Below are 20,161 nucleotides of genomic sequence, written 5' to 3' on the forward strand. Positions count from 1 at the left end.
CAACAGCTGGCCTTGTGAGCCCCAGGCTGGGACTAGCGGCAGCTAGCCTCAGTTTACAGCTTGGCTTCACCAGGGTGGCCCCTGGCAAAACACACGTGGGGGTTGACCTTGGCCTGCACCAGCTGGGAAACTGCAGGGCCAGCGCACCCAATGGACAGCTACAGACCATGTTGGAGCACCACCACTTTGCCCCTGCACAGTGATCCTCCATGGAGGTTGGAGGTTGGTGATCAGTGGTCACAGCCAATCCTTGCAGCTGACTGGCCTGGGGATATCCCACCCATTGATCTGCCAACAGCAACCAAGGCTCACCTGAAGGGGAGAGGGTTCTCAGACCACACAAAGGGCACGCCTTGAGTACCCAGCTTGGGCGATAGGGGAGGCTGTGCCACTGCACCCTACAGGACGCCTACTACATCAGGCCACACGACCAAGACAGGGAGTCATAGCAACGCTACCTAATACCTAGAGACAAACAGGGAGGCAACCAAAATGAGGAGACAAAGAAACAAGGTCCAAATGAAAGAAAAGAGAAAAACTCCAGAGAAGTTAACACAATGGAGATAAGCAATCTATCAGTTGCAGGGTTCAAATCACTGGTTGTAAGGATGCTCAAGGACCTTAGAGAGGAACACAACGACATAAAAAAGATCCAATCAGAAACAAACAATACACTAATTGAAATAACAATTCACAGGAAAACAGTAGAGTGAATGAAGCCGAGAATCACACCAGTGATTTGGAACATAAGGAAGCAAAAACAACAAATCAGAACAAGAAGAAAAAAGAATCCAGAAAAATTAGGATAGTGTAAGTAGCCTCTGAGACAACTTCAAGAGGTCCAACACTCACATCATAGGGTGCCAGAAGAAAAAGAAGAGAACAAGAAATTGGAAATATATCTGAGAAAATAGTGAAAGAAAATTTCTCTAGTTTGGTGAAGGAAATAGATGTGCAAGTCAAGGAAGCACAGCAAGTCCCAAACAAGGTAGATGCAAAGAGGCCTACTCCAAAACAAATTAATTAAAAGGCCAAAGGTTAAAGGTAAAGAAAGACTTTGGTGTGCCGGCTGGCACTCAATCCACTGAGCCACACCAGCCAGGAATAAAGAGAGAATCTTAAAAGCAGCAAGAGTAAAGATGTTCATTAGTTACCTACGAGGGAGTTCCCGTAAGATTGTCAGCCAATTTCTCAAAAGAAACTTTGCAGGCTGGAAGGGATTGGCAGAAATATTTAAAGTCATAAAAAGGAGGGAGCTACATCTGAGATTGCTCTATCCAGCAAAGCTATCATTTAGAATGGAAAGGCAGATAAAGATCTTCCCAGACAAGAAAAAAACTAAAGAAGTTCATCATCACCAAATCATTATTATATGAAATGTTAAAGGGACTTATTTAAGAAATAGAAGATCAAAACTATGAACAAGCCCTGGCTCATGTGGCTCAGTGGATTGAGTGCAAGCCTGAGAATCAAGGGGTTTCTGGTTCAGTTCCCTGTCAGGGCACATGCCTGGGTTGCAGGCCAGGTTCCCATTGAGGGCATATGAGAGGCAACTGATCAATGTTGTCTCTCACACACTGATGTTTCTCACCCTCTTTCTCTCTCCTTTCCCCCCCTCTTTAAAAATAAATAAATAAAATCTTTAAAGAAACTATGAACAATATGGCAAAAAATACATATCTATCAACAGTTGCATCTAAAAAACAAACTACTAAGCAGACAAGCAGAGTAGGGACAGAATCATGGATATGGAGACTGTTTTGACGGTTGCCAGATGAGAGAGAGGTGTGGGGGAAGGGGTGAAGACGTGAGGGGATTAAGAAGTACAAATAGGTAGTTACAGAATAACCAAGGGGACATAAAGTACAGTATAGGAAATGAGATAGCCAAGGAACTTATACACATGACCCATGGACATGAACAATAGTTGGGGGGTTGCCTCAGGGAGTGGGGGTGCTGGGTGGATGGGGACAAATGGGGGAAAATCAGTACAACTCTCATAGCATAATCAATAAAATATAATTAAAATTTTTTTCCTTTAACTTTTATAATGTCTATCATACGCTGCCATTCTGAGATTTGAGCACAACCACAAATCCATGAATTCATGAGAATGTAGGCTGCCATCCAATGAAAAGAAGACTTTGCTTAAGTTTAAAGTAAAAAAGAAACAGCTTATGCTAAAGTTTCTTAGAAAAACATTCAAGAAATTGGATTTTTTAATTTAGCCCATGACCTCTTGAACTGGCAGTTGTGAGATGCGTGCTTTGTGCCCAGGCTCATGAAGGGCATGAATCCAGTCAGCACATGTTGCTTATTCCTTCTAAAAATTTTTATCAAACACCTTTTCTGTTCCTGCACCTAGTGCTGAGTTCAGTTAAAAAAGACCAGTTTCTGTCGTAGGATAGGGAACAAAAGAAAGTTAAAGTAGTGGAATAAGAGAAAATCTTGAGGGTTTTTTTTTTGTTGTTTTGTTTTGCTATAGGAAGAAGAGCACCTAATCCAGCCTGGCCCTACTGAGTTAGGAAAGGCTTCCTGGAGTGGAGCATTAAAGAACCACCAGGAGCTAGAGGTACAGTGGTTTGACAATCCATGCAGATGAGTCTTTCTAGGCACTACAGTGTAGTGTATAGTGTATAGGCATGTGCTGGACAAATGGTTGTGTCCAGGGAGACCAGGCAAAGAAGAGAGGCCTGGATTGGGAGCCATTAAGTATGTACTTTTTTTTCTTTTTAGTAAAGTTATTCATTAGTGTAACAAGTAAATGCAAAGCTGGAAAAGAAAATCTTGTGCTTTTCCCAGGTAACCCTGAGACATGTATCTACAACTTATTTTGTACAAACCTAAAAACACAGTATTACTTTTATTCAAAAGTGGAAACATGTTTCCCCTTACTCTGTACTTAGCTTTTCTTCCTAAGGACCACATGACCATCTCTCCAATGCAGAAGGCAGGGCAGTCCCAGAGGCAAAGATTGAAGAACTCTTCCGGCCTGGAAGGGGAGGTGGCTGCTGAGGGCACACCACACATGTGCATGGTGTCTTGAGCCCCTGCCAGTGGTCCCTGGTCTGAACAAGGCTGAGCAGCTCCAGTGGACCCCTTACCAGCTGCTGGCACCCTGCACCCTCGTTGGAACCGAATGTCAGGCTGGAGGCCTCTGACCACACCAGTGAGTTGCTTTTCATGTTGTGTGTTGGCAGTTGGAGATCATGTTATTGGCCTCTTACCAGTGCCAGCCGTAGAGGCTAAACGAATGGGCGCTGGATTTCAATAATCAGTGGCTACTCCCTTGTGAAACTAAGCATGTAGTACCAGGTTCCTAGGGAGGCACTCCGCTGCAGCCCGGAGATTTAAACTGATACTCATTCCCTTTTAGATTTTAAAACTTAAAATACTTGGCATTAAAGTTAACCCCATGAGACAAAGGACATTGGTCTTATCTCGCACTCAGGAAAACATCCCATTTTTTCCTAATAAACAGTCTAATGTACAATTCTGTATCTTCAGCCAGTTTAATTTTCAACTTGTATTACTACCACTGGTAAAAAACAGTACTTACTGAGCCCTTCCTATGTAAGCAGCCTTATGTAATTTTCAGAACCATTATATAAAACACAGCCTATTATTCCCATAATGCACATGAAAAAACGTTTCTGCATTTTGCTCATGGAGCTCACACTGAAATCCAGGTGTGAATCCCAAAGACAGTAAATTTTTTATCTTTGAATCAAACTGTTGTCAGTTTCCTATCTTCGGGTTTGGGCAGACGTGAGGAATCCATGGATTGTTTTTCCACATTCTGTTAAACTTTACCTAAATTGGCCACAGGCAGTGAGATGACTAGAAAGAACTAAATTACAAGGATCTGGACTTGTTTTTGCTGTCATTTTATCTTTTTACTTGGGCTAGGACAATGGCTCTGTTACCTGGTAACTTGTTTGAAAGAGCAAAATCTCAGGCCCTACTCTAGACCTGCACAATCAGAAACTCTGGCAATGGCTCTCCACAAGCACAAATTTGAGAACCAGTAGAAGAGAGGGCAGTTTCCTCCTCTATAAAGTACAGCTGTTCTTGGTACCTGCAGAGGATTGGTTCCCAGGCCAAATTTGGCAAGATGCTTGGGACCTTTATATAAAAAATGACATTTGCATCTAGGCTACAGCAGGGTATACCTATACATCATTTTTGTGGCAAATTCAAGCTTTGCTTTTTGGAACTTTCTGGGATTTTTATCCCCCAATATTTTTCAATCCAAAATTTGTTCAATCTCACAGCCTATTATTCCCATAATGCACATGAAAAAACATGTTTCTGTATTTTGCTCATGGAGCTCACACTGAAATCCAGGTGTGAATCCCAAACATAGTAAATTTTTTATCTTTGAATCAAACTGTTGTCAGTTTCTTATCTTTGGGTTTGGGCAGAACCTGAAAATACGGAGGGCTGACTCTTTATGTTTTAATTCCTGTTTTGTCAGTCTCCCAAGGTTGCTGAGATAACCAAATGGAGTGATGAAGGTACAAGACGTCAGAAACCCTAGTGTATTTGTATTGATGTAGCTTACTGACAGTTCATTCCCTGTGCTTTCAGTGCCTATGCTTCATTCTCCCAATTATTTCAAAAGACTGTGATGATGTCTAAGCTGGGGTGCTCCCCTTGGTCTGAGCCCCAACCTCTCACTTGCAGTGCCAAGGGCTGCCATCATTGGAACTTCCACATTAATTCTAAGTGGCGCTTCTGCCCTAGATGGGTTAATACAATCATGTCCCCATACTGGTAAGTGTTGAAACTTGGCTGTACCTGACCATCCAGATTTTAAAGCTTCCCAGGTAATTCCATTTGTAGTGAAGGTTGAAAACCAGTGCCATATGTGAAAAAGACCTGATGCTAATTTCACAGACAGGAAGGTTGGCCACCATGTGGCACAGTACCCCCCATGGGACATAATTGGCCTCCATCCTTCCTCCTTGCGAATGGGTGGTGGGAAGCATTGCTGAGGCCAGGAAGTGTATTTGTAATGGTGATAACCTCAGTCAGTGTTCTAAAAGGCTTTTTTTTTTTTTTGAAGACTACAAACCTGTCAAGTTTCTGCCTCTCCAGGCTCTATTTTCTTTTAGTGATTTCTAATTTTTTTTTTTTTTTAGTTTTATCATGGTAAGATATGTAAAATTTACTTTTAAACATTTTAAAGTGTACAATTCAGCAGCATTATAAACCATCAGTTTCCAAAACTTATCCCAGACAGAAACAATTAAGCACCAGTTTTCCATTCCTCTCCCCTCCCTTCCAGCCTGTGGCATTTATGTAGCTGGAAGCATAATATACTATCTGTCATCTGTCCTTTCAAATGTAATACATAGAGTACACAAAAATAGGTTTACAGTTTTTTATGATATTCAATACTGTTTCACATACTATTATAAACCTACCTTTGCCAATCCCAGTATGTGTCCCATTTTGTTCACCCTGTTAGACACATGGTTGTTTTCTCTTTGGCTATTGTGAATAATGCTACAGTACATACTGGCATACCAAGTTATCTGAATTTTAAGGAGTATAAAGTCCAGGTCATATGGCAATTCCATGCCTGGATTTTGAGGAGCTGCCTAACTTTCCCACAGCAGGTGTACCATTTTACATTCCCACCAGCCATGTAGAGGGTTCCAACTTTTCCATTCTTAATATTTTCATTTTAAATTAGATTCTGGATTATTTGATGTGAAGTAGTAGTTCACTGTGGTTTTGATTTGCATTTCCCTCATGACTGATAACTTTCACTCTCCACCCATTTAATTGAAAACATTTTCCCTACTGTTAATGGTATTTTTTTGAATTACTCATTTTAACTAGTTAAGTGAAAAGTTACCTGTCTCAATTAGTGAAAAGCTAATGTTTTCTTCTGGGAAAAAAAAGCCTGTAGTGACACACTGGAAATGCTTTGTAATCAGTATATTAAGGAGACATTCATACATTTCAAGAATTGCTTAAATTCTGATATCCAGACTTAAGCTTGTGAACATGACTTTTAAACATACAATTAAAGCTATTCATAATTTGCTATACTACCGACATTAAATTACAGTTACTCTGGAGCATAAGTTAAATGGTTTAAAGTAAGCCTGTAACATACCTAAAAAAAACCCCAAAAACCACCACCTTCCTATCTCATACATGCAAATTACTGTTCCACATAAAAGTCTCATCACTCAGCTTCTAAGTTAGCCTGCTCCAAAAGTCACTACACTAAGGCTTATGGTCCAAAGAGAAGGAAAAAAATGTAACCAAGGACTGATAGTTATATATATTTTTAAAAAGATGGCACTGCAGAAGGGAATGCAATTCTACAAGTGCAAGCCCTCAGGAAGCAGCTTGTAATGATAAACCCCTTCTTCAGAAAGGTATTGTTTCTATCACTGATACCACAGGTTAAATTATATGGCATGCCACCTTCAAGTAACAGTTGAGGCAATAAATGCAAAGGCATTACAATGAATCCCACTTAATACAACTATACAAACTAACACTTCTCTATAAATTAAGTTTTTTTTTTCCTGACTGCCAGTTAAATACAGAATTTTAACTTCAGAGCTTAACAATTAAGGGTCATACACCAAAGTCAATACATATAACCTAGCAGTTCAGTCTAAGCTATTCCATGTACACAGCTGAAATTAGTTACAAAGTATGGCCTAACAAATGCTAGGGGAATTTTTTTTAAATAGTTTTTACAGGTATTAAACGTATCTTGCACACTTAACTCATCATACATACAGGGCAAAGTCAGAGCTTTTATATTTTGAGTTTATTCTTCATTTAACTTTTAAAACACTACTATAGTTGAATATTAAAACAAAAACAATAGCAAGTAGTGAGCATATTATGATTATAGTCCTTCACTCATTCACTACTGTATATAAAATGCCAGCAGTGAGTGTCATCCACTGGCCCCGTTAAGAGGTCTGACACTGAACACCACCCCTAGGATGATGTTCATCATCCTCATATGCTTCTCCATTGTAATGGCGTCGTCTTTCTTGATTTGGATCAAAGTCCACCAGTTCTACCTGATCCATTTCATCAGTCTCTTCTACTTCTTTCCTTTCAGGTAGGAGTTTTTCCAGCAAAGAGAGTTTATCAGGAGAGAGAAAGCCATTCTCAGGAAAATTTACCTATAAAAAGAAATTTCTACAGTAAGTTCAATTTGATTTACTTCATCATTAGCTCCTTAAATTACTGTGGACCCATTTTCCCCAGAAAAACACATATAATCACACAATTTTTCAGTGAATATGCCAATCTCAGATTAGAACACGTGTACTAAAAGGCAAAGCATCTAGTGCTCTGAACTACAGTTTGTTTAAGGCACATGGCGCAAGTAAGGTCTTTTTAAAAGATAATGGTCCTAGTAAAACTGTACTGTAATCATCATTGTCCTATTCGGCAAATACATTATACAAGAATCCTTCCTAAAATACATTTTAGGAACCACCCTATCAATAAACCAAGCACTGTAAAATTTTGCCAAAAATTAACAATCGTTATTTCAAGTCCTTTTGCTGAAACTTAAGATTCCAGTTATAGCCCTGGCTGGTGTAGCTCAGTGGACTGAATGCCAGCCTATGAACCAAAGGGTCACTGGTTCGATTCCCAGTCAGGACACATGCCTGGGTTGTGGGCCAGGTCCCCAGTAGAGGGTGCACTGAGAGGCAACCACACATTGATGTTTCTCTCCCTTTCTCCCTCCCCTCCCCTCTTTCTAAAAATAAGTAAATTCTTTACAGAAAAAAACAAAACAAAACCCAGTTATAGCCTATCATTAATGAAATACCCACTTGTCACGGACCCCCCCACCCCAATTTTTAAATAGCCAAATGATGATGTAAACAAACCACATCCCAACTTGTTAACAATGATCAATATAACAGTAGTAGTATTCAGTCAATGTTGTTTCTTCCCGGACAAGGGAGAAGGTAAATTTGAAGTTTCTCCCATTCAGACAATGTAATTCTTATCAGATTTTAGTAAGTAATCACTCCAATATTGCTATAGTATGTTACCTTGAATTCAATGATCAGGCGACCCTTTTCATACGGTCTACGATAAATTGGCATGCCTTCATTTAGCACACACTTGATGTCTCCATGCTTGACAATCTGACCTAAAAACATTGAAGCCAAGTTCTTCCTTAAATACAGCCACATTTTCACAAATTGGGGAAAATAAGGAACAGAGGAATGTCCTAGCTCATTGACAGGAGGTAAAGTTATGTGAATTAATACTTTTCATTTATGGATTTTCAAGGGGCTTCCAAAAAAGAGACAAGACCATACAATTTCAGCTCAGCTCATAAGGAGGATATGTAACTGAGCAAGTAAGATACATTTCCTCAGTTTCTATACTAGCTCTCTGCAGAGAATGAAAAGAGATGACCAGAAAAGAAAGAGAAGCTCATCTACCATCATCATACCTGGATGAGAGGTGATGACTATGGTTCGGTTGTCAAGAGTAGCTATTGGCTTCTGGAAGCCACACAATGCTTCGACCAGCTGTATGTCCATACACATGAAAAGGTCTTCTCCTCGCCTGTATTAACATAAATATAGCACATACTTACATCTTTCAAATCACCAATGATTCTAAGTACCACAGCAGGCAATTGTTTTGTTAACAGTAGCAAGGTATCTCTCACAAAGATGTCCTTTCTTTACCATTCTAAAAACACAGCTGAAAACTGGGAACAGCACATATGTAGAATCTGCCAGCCCCACTTCCTAGCCAAGGCTTCAGAATCCTTCCACACACTCCAGGTAGTCTCTACCATCCATAACTTATTTCATTACCTAATTTTGAATCTAGTTCCTCACAGAGAAGAAAGATGTTGCACAAGAATGAGGCTAAAAGCAAGCAAACATATATTAAGAAAAAGACATTATAGTGTAAGTTGGACTGACTTCAGCTAGGTCCTGGATTATAGGGTTCTATGAAATTTACTGATGTATATAAATTAAGTGATATAGTGCCTGGCATGTTATAAACACAGTCTTTTATATTTAATCACATACCATTTCCTTCTCCTCATGCTTAGGCTTCCTTTTCCAATCCACATTAATAAAGTATCTTTGATCAGGCAGAATACTCTCCAGAAAAGTTCCTGAGGATTTACCTCAAATGACAACATTAAAATCCTGAGCTTGATAGCCCTTTCCATTGTTGGGACACTTGTGGAATGTTCTTTTATGATTAATTTTAAACCAGTTCCTTCAGCCCTGATCTGCGTGACTCAGTTGGTTGGACAGTCCCGCAAAGCAAAAGGTCGCTGATTCAAATCCTGGTCCGGGCACATGCTTGGGTTGTGGGTTCAGTCCCTATCAGGTGCATACGAGAGGCAACAATGTTTCTCTCCTTCTCTCCCCTTCCCTTCCCCTCTAGATATAAATTTTTTTAAAAATCTTAAAACAAAACAGAACAAAACCAGTTTCTTCAGATGTCATTCCTAGTAAGACTTATTAGAACCCTATACTAGTCCAAATTTTAAAGCCAGCCATGGGTGTATATTTAACACATTCACTGTTTACCATCAACTTTTCCTGTGCTTCACTACAAGTTCACTCTAAAACACTTACTTATAATTAAAAGCAACCTATCATGAACTAAGGATTGAAACTGGTGAGAACTTCAGAGCAAAATTTTATCTAGGGAGGTTCCCCCTAATCCACCTGTTTATTAAACTCATATATCCTTTAAATTCCAGATTAGGTAATAATATACCTGAATTTAGAGAAAAGGCTAAAATCAGATTTTTTTTTTAAAGCTTCTTTTAAAAGATGGAAACACTAATGATTAACAACCTTTTAGAAAAGACATTACACAAAGCCTTACTCTCCTAATATATTTTTCCAGGGTATTTCTAGGAAACATGTTCTAAGAGTAATGAAAAGCTCACTTAAATTTTTAAAAAATACCCCAAGTATGAAAAATGTCAGTCTGAGTAGCTGGTTAAAGTTTTTACCGAGTGAAAACAGTATGGTCCTTCTGATCTAAAACAATGATAATATCTCCGGGCTCTAGTCCTGGTTCTTGGTCTCCTTCACCATGGAATGTTATCTTCTGGCCATCTTTCATACCTAAAAACAAAAGGTTAATTTTACACTCTTATTTAACATCCAACTAAGGTCAGATTCTCAATTTATCAAGAAACACAGATGCATGTTTGTGTGCGCATAAAAAAGTTCAAGGCTTTATGGAAGCTAAAGTTTATAGCGATGACTAAGAATGCCCACATCATTAGAGCAGTCCAATTTCTTCCTGACAAAAGCTATCACAGCGGAGAACACAAACTCTGGAGGCAAAGAGGTCAGGCCTCAAGACTCAGAGCTGCTATTTACTACCAGCTGGATTATCCTGGGGAAGCAAGTTGCATAACTTTCTTAATCACCAACTGTCCCACAGAGACCTACCTCATCAGGACTGTTGTGAGGATTAAATAAAAAGGTCTATGCTGGCAACAAATCAGTGACTGGCAAGCACTATAACCATGAATGTTAACTATTTCAATTTCATGGAACACATATCGAATTATTTTTACTAAGCGTAACAGAAACAGATCAAAACTTTCTTCTACTGTATTAGCAATATTTACATATAGGAAATCTACACATAAAATCTAAATAATTGAAAAACCCTTATCATTTTGTTGAAGAATGATTCAGTTTAGCACTCTTAAAAAAGGATATATATGTGACACTCCCTTCAGCCCCTGTTGTTAAAGTGTCAAAAGTACAAGTATTTTCCAATAAAAAATTAAACCACAGGATCAGTATTATACATTGATAAAACTAAACATACTCTGGCTTTAATCATCATGAGGCAATGCGACTGTTCCGTTACACTAGTGTAACAAACTCAGCTATGTTTTGCTGGTTGTTTCACTATTGTAAAGGGCATGGGTACAAGCAAATTAATACCCTCCCCTAGGTACACATATTGGTAGTGGGGAGGTGGGGGTGCCATGCATCTGACTGGAGAAAAAAAAATCCAAACTCTACGAAATGTGGGCCAAATAAGGGAGGTGAAGTGTGAGGGAGGGCAGTTATCATGATTCACAGGGTAAAGTACTATAGTAGGGCTTATACATAATGCAGATGTATGCATTAACGAGATGATGTTCATAATAATAGTTCCAAACCAATATGTACAGTATTAGTTGCAAAGTCTTAAGATTACGACATTTCAGAATAGCAAAATTAGAGATTTTTAACTTAGTCTGCAGTTATATACATTTCTAAGATTTCTACAACAAATGTGTATAAATTACCAAATTAAGGAATTCGCAAAATAAAAAAAATATAAAGTCAGTTACATGTTATAACCTAAAGCTCAAGAGTCAGAAACCAACAGGTAGGTTTACATAGTCTACAAAAAAACATTTTAAAAAAGCAATTTTCTTAATATAAGTTCTTACAAATCAATTAAAAAAATAAAACATTTCATTTGTTCATAGCATTTTCAAGGAAATGTTAAATTTAGTGAGGAACCCCTAGCCAAATCCTTGTAAGTACACATAACCCTTAACCGAGTAGTTTCTAAGGAACTTAACATGTGCAAAAGCTAATTACAGTTTAAAACGAGGCAGAACTAGTAATTTATTGGAAGAGAATTACATTTGGAACACCATTCGATCATTCACTGATGTCTGTTATATTATGTGAGGAGATTCCTAATGTATTCCCTACAAACGTGCAGAAATGTCTGGATGGAAAAAACATTCTTTACTATGTAGCTAAGATATCTCTGGGTGATAATATCACGCATATAACCCTACTGAGAATCATTTTTGACTATAAAATATAAATATTTTTGCCACAGAATTAAAGAATTACAAAGTGGCTAGAACTCACCTTTGTCAATATGAACTTCTAGAATCTTCTTCTCTCGAACTATTTTCCTTCCATTGCAGCTTTTGCATCTGTCTTTAGGGCTGATCCGTTCCCCATGGCCCTGGCACTCCATGCACACAGACTGAATTTGCTGAACCATTCCAGGTCCTATCTGATGAATTCTTATCTGCATCCCAGTGCCTCGGCAATTGGGACAGCACTCTACTGCTCCTTTCTTACCACCTCGGCCTAAATAGTTTAAAAAGAAATTAAATTATGTTTAAACTCAGTGTCAGACACAAGTAGTGAATGTTTTAATAAGAGAGTTCCTAAACACTACACTTCATTAACATTTGCAAGATGTGATGGAATGCTGCCCTAAGAACCTACAATTGAACCTTTCTATTTGATAATGTACAGCTGCAGTCAGTGTCAGTTTTATCTATAAACACTGACGGCTATTTTCCCAAGAAGACATTTCAGAATTGTGAATTTTAAACATGCCCCAAATAACAACTCATAGGATGTACTTTATCTGTAAGATGAGAATGTTTTAATCTAAAAAAGAGGACACTGTTTAAATTATACTACAGATTACGAAGCCACTGGAATGACTGATTACATTTTAGATAGAAAGAAGTACTCGTTTGAACAATGTTGAAGAAAAAGGACACTAAGATTGATCACAACTGCATATAAAATATATACATAAAAAACTGCTGAAAATTTGCTAATATTTCTCTAGATGGTAGGTTTATGTAGTTTCCCTTTTATTTGCATTCTCCAATCTTTAGGTAGTGTATTTTTGTCAGTTCTATATTTCCAGAAAGGCTTCAGTTATACTTATGATGTTAAAAAGACCATACCTTCACATTTGTCACAAATCACATTCTTTTGCAGAGCTAGTTTTCTTGTTGCACCATTATATAAATCTTCTAAGGTTACCGAGAGCTGATGTACAACATTTTTACCTAGAACAAAATATTGCTCATTAAAAACCTAAGATGCTGCATCTTTTTTGTGTTTAATGCACCATAAACACGGTAAAGAATAATGAAAGATGAGGCTCACAGGGTACATCTGTTGACTATTAATGTGTATATGCATAGAATGTTGGCTACATTATCCCCACATGATCCTCAAACTGTAATGTAATTTCAGGTAAGGAAAATCAAGTGAGATTAAATAATTTGCCTGAGAATGCAGTTGTGGCCGTCTTACAGATAATACAATGGAAAACATTAACTGCAAAATCACCTGAGAGAACCAATGTCATTTAAATAAAGGCACATTTCACAATAATTACTCCAAACTGCACTTCTGTCCTAGTATGTTGAGTCTTTCACTAACTAGGATATTAAGCAACATGGCCCATTACTTCATCCAAAAATTCTTTAGCATACTAAATTCCATGCTACAACCAATCAAGATTAACAGTCTCCATAAAGTATCAATTCCTACTTCGTCTTTCAGAAGTAGGAATAGCACATTTACTGCTTGGCCAGCACTAGTTTAAAGACTAGATTTTTCATATCCTTTATCATAGCACTGTCCAAAAGAACCAACTTTCTGCAGTGACGGAAAGTTTTATATTCATGCTATTCAACACAGTAGCCACTAGTCACATGTGGCTTTTGAGCACATCAATGTGACTATCGCAGACCAACTGAATTTTTGTCTGATTAATCTACACTTATTTTGCCCAGTGGCTACAAAGGAGTGCCGTATCTCATTTCAGAACTGGAAGTGGAAGGTGGAAATCATATGAGGACACCAGCCAATAGTTAATAAGTTCCTAGCTAGTGATTCTTCAACAAGGACTTTATCCACCACAAAACAATATTGCCTTATGCCCAAGTGAAAAAAGTTCTCAAACTCTTATCTGCACAACACACCTATTGCGTACATTTCTAATTTCCAATGAAGTGTGAAGTACAATTAACTATATTCTCCCGCTCCTAGCTCCATCTTTGGGTTCTGTATCACAAACATGTCCCACATAGTTGGTTCCAGCATGATGAAAGCTGTCCTTCTTACTTTAGCTTTATAGATTTGAGAGAATAAAGAGAAAAACAGCTTAAGTTTGATTAAGGAAGTATTTTCTGGAATCACAAACCCTTTGTTGATCTAAATTACACAGTAGAGTATGCCAGTCAATTCATTATTAAAAAGATAATTCAAACAAACAAAACACTACTACTTTTCTCTGGGACAAACCACTCTTAAGTGATTTTGATTGCAGATTATTTTTAAGGCAAATTATTTAAATAAAAACATACCCCCTTTCAAGAAAAAGTAAACAATTTCCAGTGTTTCTGAATTTTAAATAGCTCAAAGTGAAATTTAATGGCTTTTCTCTTCCTTCGAAAATCGGTTCTAACCACTAGCCCTTATTTGTGTAAACTGTACTGCGAACAAAGTGAGACTGACCGGACCCTAACACTGTTTTCTTATGACGAATATCTCCACAGCCAGGAAACATTTCTGATAAATGTGAAAGGCACATATTTTGATATAATAAAAATGAGGCAACATTAAACAGATAGCAGGCTATTTGGAGGTAGTGAACCCATGTTCCAATCCTGACTACTAATGCATTGCTATATGACCTCAAGGAATGTTTAGGTTTCTGAACTCTTTCAACTGAGTACCTCCCACTGGGTTGGGGGTCAGATAAGATCTGTAAAAGAGGCTTTGAAAGTTACATTCCTATACTTTGTTCCTTTAACTAATGCCCTTATTGAACCTTATTGAAGTTTGTGTCCTACAACCCAAGAGCTTTAAAAGCACTCACTTGTTAGCACTTGAATGGCTTGAATAATTTTAGTTATATCAAATCTTATTTAAAAAAACTATACCATAAATCAAAATGGCAGTTTACAGTCAGTTTGCAACATTATACCAACATGTAAACAAACATTTCAAATAGGTGAATGCTCAAAAATTTGCTTTGACCAACAGGCTACTTTGAATCACTGCATGTAGATTATTCTTACCTCTCCTTTCCCTCTGCATCCTTCCTCCTCCTCCAAAAAACATATCAAAGATGTCCATGGGAGAGCCAAAACCGCCACCTGCTCCACCTTCTTTAATTGCCTGTTCTCCTCCTTTATCATATAATTCCCTTTTCTTTGCATCAGAGAGCACTTCGTAAGCTTGAGAAATCTGTTTAAACTGTTTAAGAAAAGAATAAAGCTCACTTTGAAAGAAATGTTAGAAAGCATAGCCACTATACGGGGCATACTAAATTTCACGTCGTAATGGAATTACCATACCCCCTGGCAGACAACTATTCAAGCTATCTTCCTAAGTATACAACTTGCCTTCTCTCCTTCATTTGGATTCTTATCAGGGTGGTACTTCAAGGCCAGCTTCCTGTAAGCCTTTTTCAATTCCTCCTGGGTGGCATTGGGTTTGACCCCCAAAACATCATAGTAAGTAGTTTCTTTCACCATTTTTGACAGCCTGAAATTTAAAAAAAAGAAAAAGAATGCAATTTTAACCAACTTTAAATAGGTAGTTGTAATTAGTTAAACCAGAGTTTAAAGGTAGAGAAATCTCTTCCTTGCCAAATCTGATTATAAGAACCCCGCCTTCCCTGAACTTCACAGAGTAGGTAACAATTCCTATGATAATTCAGCCGTCAGTTTTAGCCGCCTAAACAGAAGCTAATAATTATCAGGGACTAATTCAAAAGCTTCCTTCTATAGCAGCTGGTTCCCAGTCTCCCACACGAAAGCCTCCATACCAGCGCCTCTATTATCTGAATCTTCCCGTTTCCCTTCTCCATCAGTGAGAGAAGTAATCCAAAGGAACACAAACAGGTTCAGTCCACTGCTTATTACATTATCATCGTCTTTGGAAAATCCGATAACTCATGCACTCCCTAGAAAAAAATATATCTGGGTACAAAGGAGCGAGGCAAGGAGTGGTTTATGAAACCGACTGACAATCCTAAGTGTTTCTCAACGACAGGACTCATAGCGCCTCCACAAAGACCGCTGAACCTCTCTCCCCTACAAGCCAGCGTAGCTTAGACGACGTTAAGTTTCCCCCTGCACTACGCGCTGATCGTTGAGGTCTTCCTTTCCCTCTCTCACCATGGAGCCAAGGGGAGAGAGAAGCCCAGCCAGCAACAAAGAAGAGGAGAGACGGGAGAAGCGAAACCAAAGCCTCCACACGGCTCCTCCCGCAGCCCCTCGCCCTAGGCGTCTTCTGCGCTTGCGCGGAGTGTCGCCCACCCTCCAGGGGAGCGCGAGGGGCGGGGAGGGGGCGCGCAAGGAGGAAAAGCCTCAGGCAGCAAGTCCTTGGAGACCTCAGGCTGGATGCGGTGTAGGGGAAGCTACATGAAAGGTCTTGGGCCTACTCACTACGTGCCGGAGATGGCTTGCCGGGGTACCACACCAACCCTCCAAAATGGGAATCGCGGATCCCAGAACCGATCTCTCTCCCGCCCACGCGGAGCCAACCGCCTTCCCACCGCGGCTCCATCCAGCTTCCTGGCGCCGTTAATGGCGCCGGCCTTGGGTCCACAGAAAGCGCGAGGGCTGAAACTCACCGGTCAGCGGGCCGAGGCAGGCGTGGAGGAGCGGGAAAGAGCGCGTTACTGCGCGCAGCTCCGAAAGCCGCCGCTCCTCCGCTTCTCACCGAGTGTTCTGGAAAGTTCCGCCCGGCGCGCCGCAGCCGTCGTCTTTTGTAGCCGAGCCCAGACGCGTCACCCACAGGAAGTCCCGCCCTTCCCGCCGCTGCCACCGCCCGCGGTTACCCGGGCAACGGTGCGGGGGAGCTTGAGCTGGACTGGGCTGTGCCGAAAGGCCTACTGGGGGTGGGTCTAAGCTTGGGTTTCTGGCGCTCCTGGAACTTTCTGGAGTCCACTCTTCCCCCGGGTGGGCCTGAGAACATACTAGTGCCAGGTGGCAGCGGGGCTTGTCCAGGGGCGTTGAAATTCCGAGCCAACTCGGAATTTCCAAATGAGTGGGGCGGCCGCCGCGGCCTGGGAGGACGCGGTGGAACAGGACCGCGGGCGGGTGCTGTGTGCGGAACGGATATCTCATAGAACAAAGCCTTGCCGGACCTCCACCTTGCTGGCGCTTCGTTTGCCTCTTTCGGCATCTCTTACTAGCTTAGTTCTTTAGTCCTCATGTTCTGGGAACCCAGTGAGCAAGAAATGCCTAGCAAGATGGGTCTGGGCCCCAGAACAATTCCACAGGCCTTGGATTTTGCTCCTTTCCACACGCAGCCCCTGACCTCGTAATTCAAACTGCGAAGTTGGAAGAGCTCTTTGCAAATCCAGACTCCTATACATAAGTTATCTACCTTGGGCCTTAATGTCTCCTAAACCTTAGGCTCAGGGCAGCATTAAGCAGGGAAACATTTGAAATCCCTTTGTGCAAACTGAGGGCCATGAACTCTTCTCTGGCCCGGCGTTCACCTGGCTTGGCTAGCCGAGGATACAGAGTAGCACCAAGAGTGACTGACAGATTGTTTTATTTGATTTTCTAAGTCCCATCTGTCTAAACCCGGATCTAACCTCCGCAAAGTGAGTCTCTGGGCTTTCAAATGCTGGGAGGGGGGGCACGTTGAGAAAAGGGTCTGTTTTCCTTGTTCATTAACACAAACTTAAGAGTACCATCTAGCTCCAAAGAAGCTGAAACTGGAAAGTTGAACAAATAAGGTTCACGTCACTTAGGCTTTAATATGGAACCAAACGAGTCCAAGAACTATAAGTGAACCACACCATAGAGGTTAGCAAGGGAGAGGCTCCTATATTATTAATCTGATGGAACAAGGAAAGCTTCCTGGGAAAGGGGCAGTTGAGCTGAGTTTTCAAGAAAGGAGAAGAGTTTTAGCAGCAAAAGACAGTACAAGGGAAGGCTAAAAGTGTGGAAGAATAAACGTTTTTAGGAAGTTGCAAGTAATTGGATATAGCCAGACCTAAGGGAGCTGGAGAAGCAGGAGGTGAGGCTTCAGAACTAGTCGGGTTACACCTATTGTTTTATCTTTCTAAACTAAGGATTCTGAACTTTACCCTGGAGTCAATCCACATGTGTATCTCTCCAGCCTTCTCTCTCTTATTTAAATTATGCACGCCAGTGACAGGGAACTAATTGCCCCCAAAACACTTTGTTACCTTTCTGTACATTTGCTCTGGCTGGTGAACACCTAGTTTTCCCAGTTTTAAATGTTAACTTCTCAAATGCTGCCTTCTGGTATAAACTTTTTTCTTTCCATAGCAGTTACTGAAACTCTAATATTGCCAGGAAGGGCACTAGGGCTTGGTAGTATAAAAATCACATGAGTCTTGGCCCTGTCCTCAAGGAGTTCGCCACATGAGGAAGGAGTGTGATAAATGCCAATAAAAAAGAATATATTGGGGTGCTCAGTAGGGAAACCTTGCACCATCTAAATAAATATCCCAGGCCGAGAGACCAGGAATGGTGAAAACGTGAACAATTAAGAGATGAGCAAGTGAAAAATTACATTTAGAGACTGCCTACAGATGGCTATGAAATACAAAATTGAAGATACTTTTAAAATTTGCAAATTCACTAAGTGAGCTTAATTTTTTATTAAGAATTAAAATAAGGGGCATATAAATTTATTAAAAAAGGAAAACTATGTACTTATTTGCTTGTATGTGCATAGAATATTTCAGAAGGATACCCCAAAACTTGTAATGTAGTTGCATGTGAGGGAAGCTGAGTGGGGGGGAGAGGCAGGTGGGAGGGAGACATTTCACCAAGTACTCTTTTGTAACTTCGAAATATTTAACCCATCTGAATGTAGTCTTATTTAAAAATTTAAAAACATCAGTATATATGCTGTGTTTGACATATTTTTCCTTCATGGAAATTTATCTCGATGCTGAAAATATGTCCTGATGAATACCCTGGCTTTTCACTAATAGAAGTTAACACTTTTAAGAAGCATTCTTATTTACATAAAATAGAAAAAAATTAACAATAATTATCTGATTTTCTTTTGTAAAGAAATGGGGTCATATATATGTTGTTTGCCCCTTACCCTTTTTATTTAATTTATTCTCATCATGTTCAGATAATAAAACTACTTATTTTTAATGGCTTCATAGTATGTAGGATGCAGGCACTATAATTTAACCATTGTCCTATTGATGAACATTTTGGTGATTGCCAATGTTTTATAAACAATATTAAATAATAAATATCACTTATTGTTGAGAAATTCTCAAATACAGGTTTGGGCACTCATACAAGTATTTCTGTAAGATGGACATCTAGAATTGAAATTGTTGGGTTCTGTGAATGCAATTTTAAAATTGTGATAAATAATTTTCCATACCAGTTTGTATTGCTTCCGGCAGTGTGTGAGTGGGCCTTGCCAATATGGGGGAAGTCTGTCTTTTTTTTTTATTAGCCTTTGCTAACCATAGAGATTAAAACATGGTATCTGTTGTTTTAGTTTGAGTATCTTTCACAGTGTGGTGGTTAAGCATCTTCTATCAGGGGTGTCCAACCTTTTGGTGTCTCTGGGCCACACTGGAAGAAGTAGAGTTGTCTTGGGCCATGCATTAAATACACAAACACTAACAAAAACAAAAAAATTTCATAATGTTTTAAGTAACTTTAAGATTTTGTGTTGGGCCGCATTCATAGCTATCCTGGACTGCATGCAGCCCATGGGCCGCAAGCTGGACACCCTTGTATCCAGATAGTGTTTATCAACTCATCCACATCAGTGGTCCTTCTTATTTGACCATTTTTCTGTGGTGTAACTCCACCATTTTAATGTGATTTAATAGTACTTTTATATTGGGGATAGTGTGTGTGCATATATGTCTATATATATGTATATATGCCATATAAAGGTATTAATTTTTATGAAGATACTTTAAAAATTGTTTAAGTTGATTTTTAAGTTGAAGAGAAACATCAATTTGTTGTTTCACCTAATTATGATTCATTAGTTGGTTCTTGCATGTGCCCTGACTAGGGAGAGAACTCACAGCCTTGCTGTATTGGGACAGTACTCTTACTAACTGAACTACCTGGCAAGGGTTAGATAAGTTTTAACTCTTTCTTTTTGGCTTTTGCATTTCTTTTCTTCCCTTCTTTTCCCCTTCCCCTTCTCCTTTATTTATTTTATTATACTAGAAAGCCTTCACCAATCCATTATAAATATATTCTGCCAAGTTTTTTCTGGTACTTTTTATGGTTCCTTTTTTGTTTTTTTAAAGATTTTATTTATTTTACATTTTTTAGAGAGAGGGGAAGGGAGGTAGAAAGAGATGGAGAGAGATCAATGTG

The 20,161-nt window shown here is 39.5% G+C and overlaps 1 protein-coding gene across 2 annotated transcripts; it reads right to left on the minus strand.

Annotated features, from left to right (window-relative positions):
* Positions 1-5,846: 5,846 nt before the first annotated feature.
* DNAJA1 (DnaJ heat shock protein family (Hsp40) member A1) lies at positions 5,847-16,586 on the minus strand. Of its 2 annotated transcripts, XM_054582925.1 has the most exons (10): positions 16,435-16,532; positions 15,625-15,762; positions 15,200-15,341; positions 14,873-15,050; positions 12,743-12,847; positions 11,898-12,125; positions 10,010-10,124; positions 8,468-8,583; positions 8,058-8,158; positions 5,847-7,169 (listed from the first exon to the last, which is right to left on the minus strand). In XM_054582925.1, the coding sequence occupies exons 3-10, from the start codon at positions 15,329-15,331 to the stop codon at positions 6,951-6,953; spliced, it is 1,194 nt and encodes a 397-aa protein (XP_054438900.1). In that variant the 5' UTR covers positions 15,332-15,341; positions 15,625-15,762; positions 16,435-16,532; the 3' UTR covers positions 5,847-6,950. The 2 variants fall into 2 exon arrangements, with proteins under 2 accessions (XP_054438900.1, XP_054438901.1); XM_054582926.1 differs by lacking the exon at positions 15,625-15,762 and having other exon boundaries at positions 5,848-7,169; positions 16,435-16,586.
* Between the last annotated feature and the right edge of the window lie 3,575 nt (positions 16,587-20,161).

The sequence above is a fragment of the Pteronotus mesoamericanus genome, unplaced genomic scaffold, assembly GCF_021234165.1.
Source record: "Pteronotus mesoamericanus isolate MK-2021 breed Mesoamerican mustached bat unplaced genomic scaffold, CSHL_Meso_final contig_73, whole genome shotgun sequence".
In the NCBI taxonomy this organism is placed as follows: Eukaryota; Metazoa; Chordata; class Mammalia; order Chiroptera; family Mormoopidae; genus Pteronotus; species Pteronotus mesoamericanus.

Coding starts and splice junctions, on each gene's coding strand:
- DNAJA1 (XM_054582925.1), bottom strand. CDS start 15,331: ATGGTGAAAGAAACTACTTACTATGATGTTTTGGGGGTCAAACCCAAT. Junction 12,848..14,872: donor GATGCAGAGGGAAAGGAGAG/GTAAGAATAATC, acceptor ATTTTGTTCTAG/GTAAAAATGTTGTACATCAG. Junction 7,170..8,057: donor GCCTGATCATTGAATTCAAG/GTAACATACTAT, acceptor TTCTTTTTATAG/GTAAATTTTCCTGAGAATGG.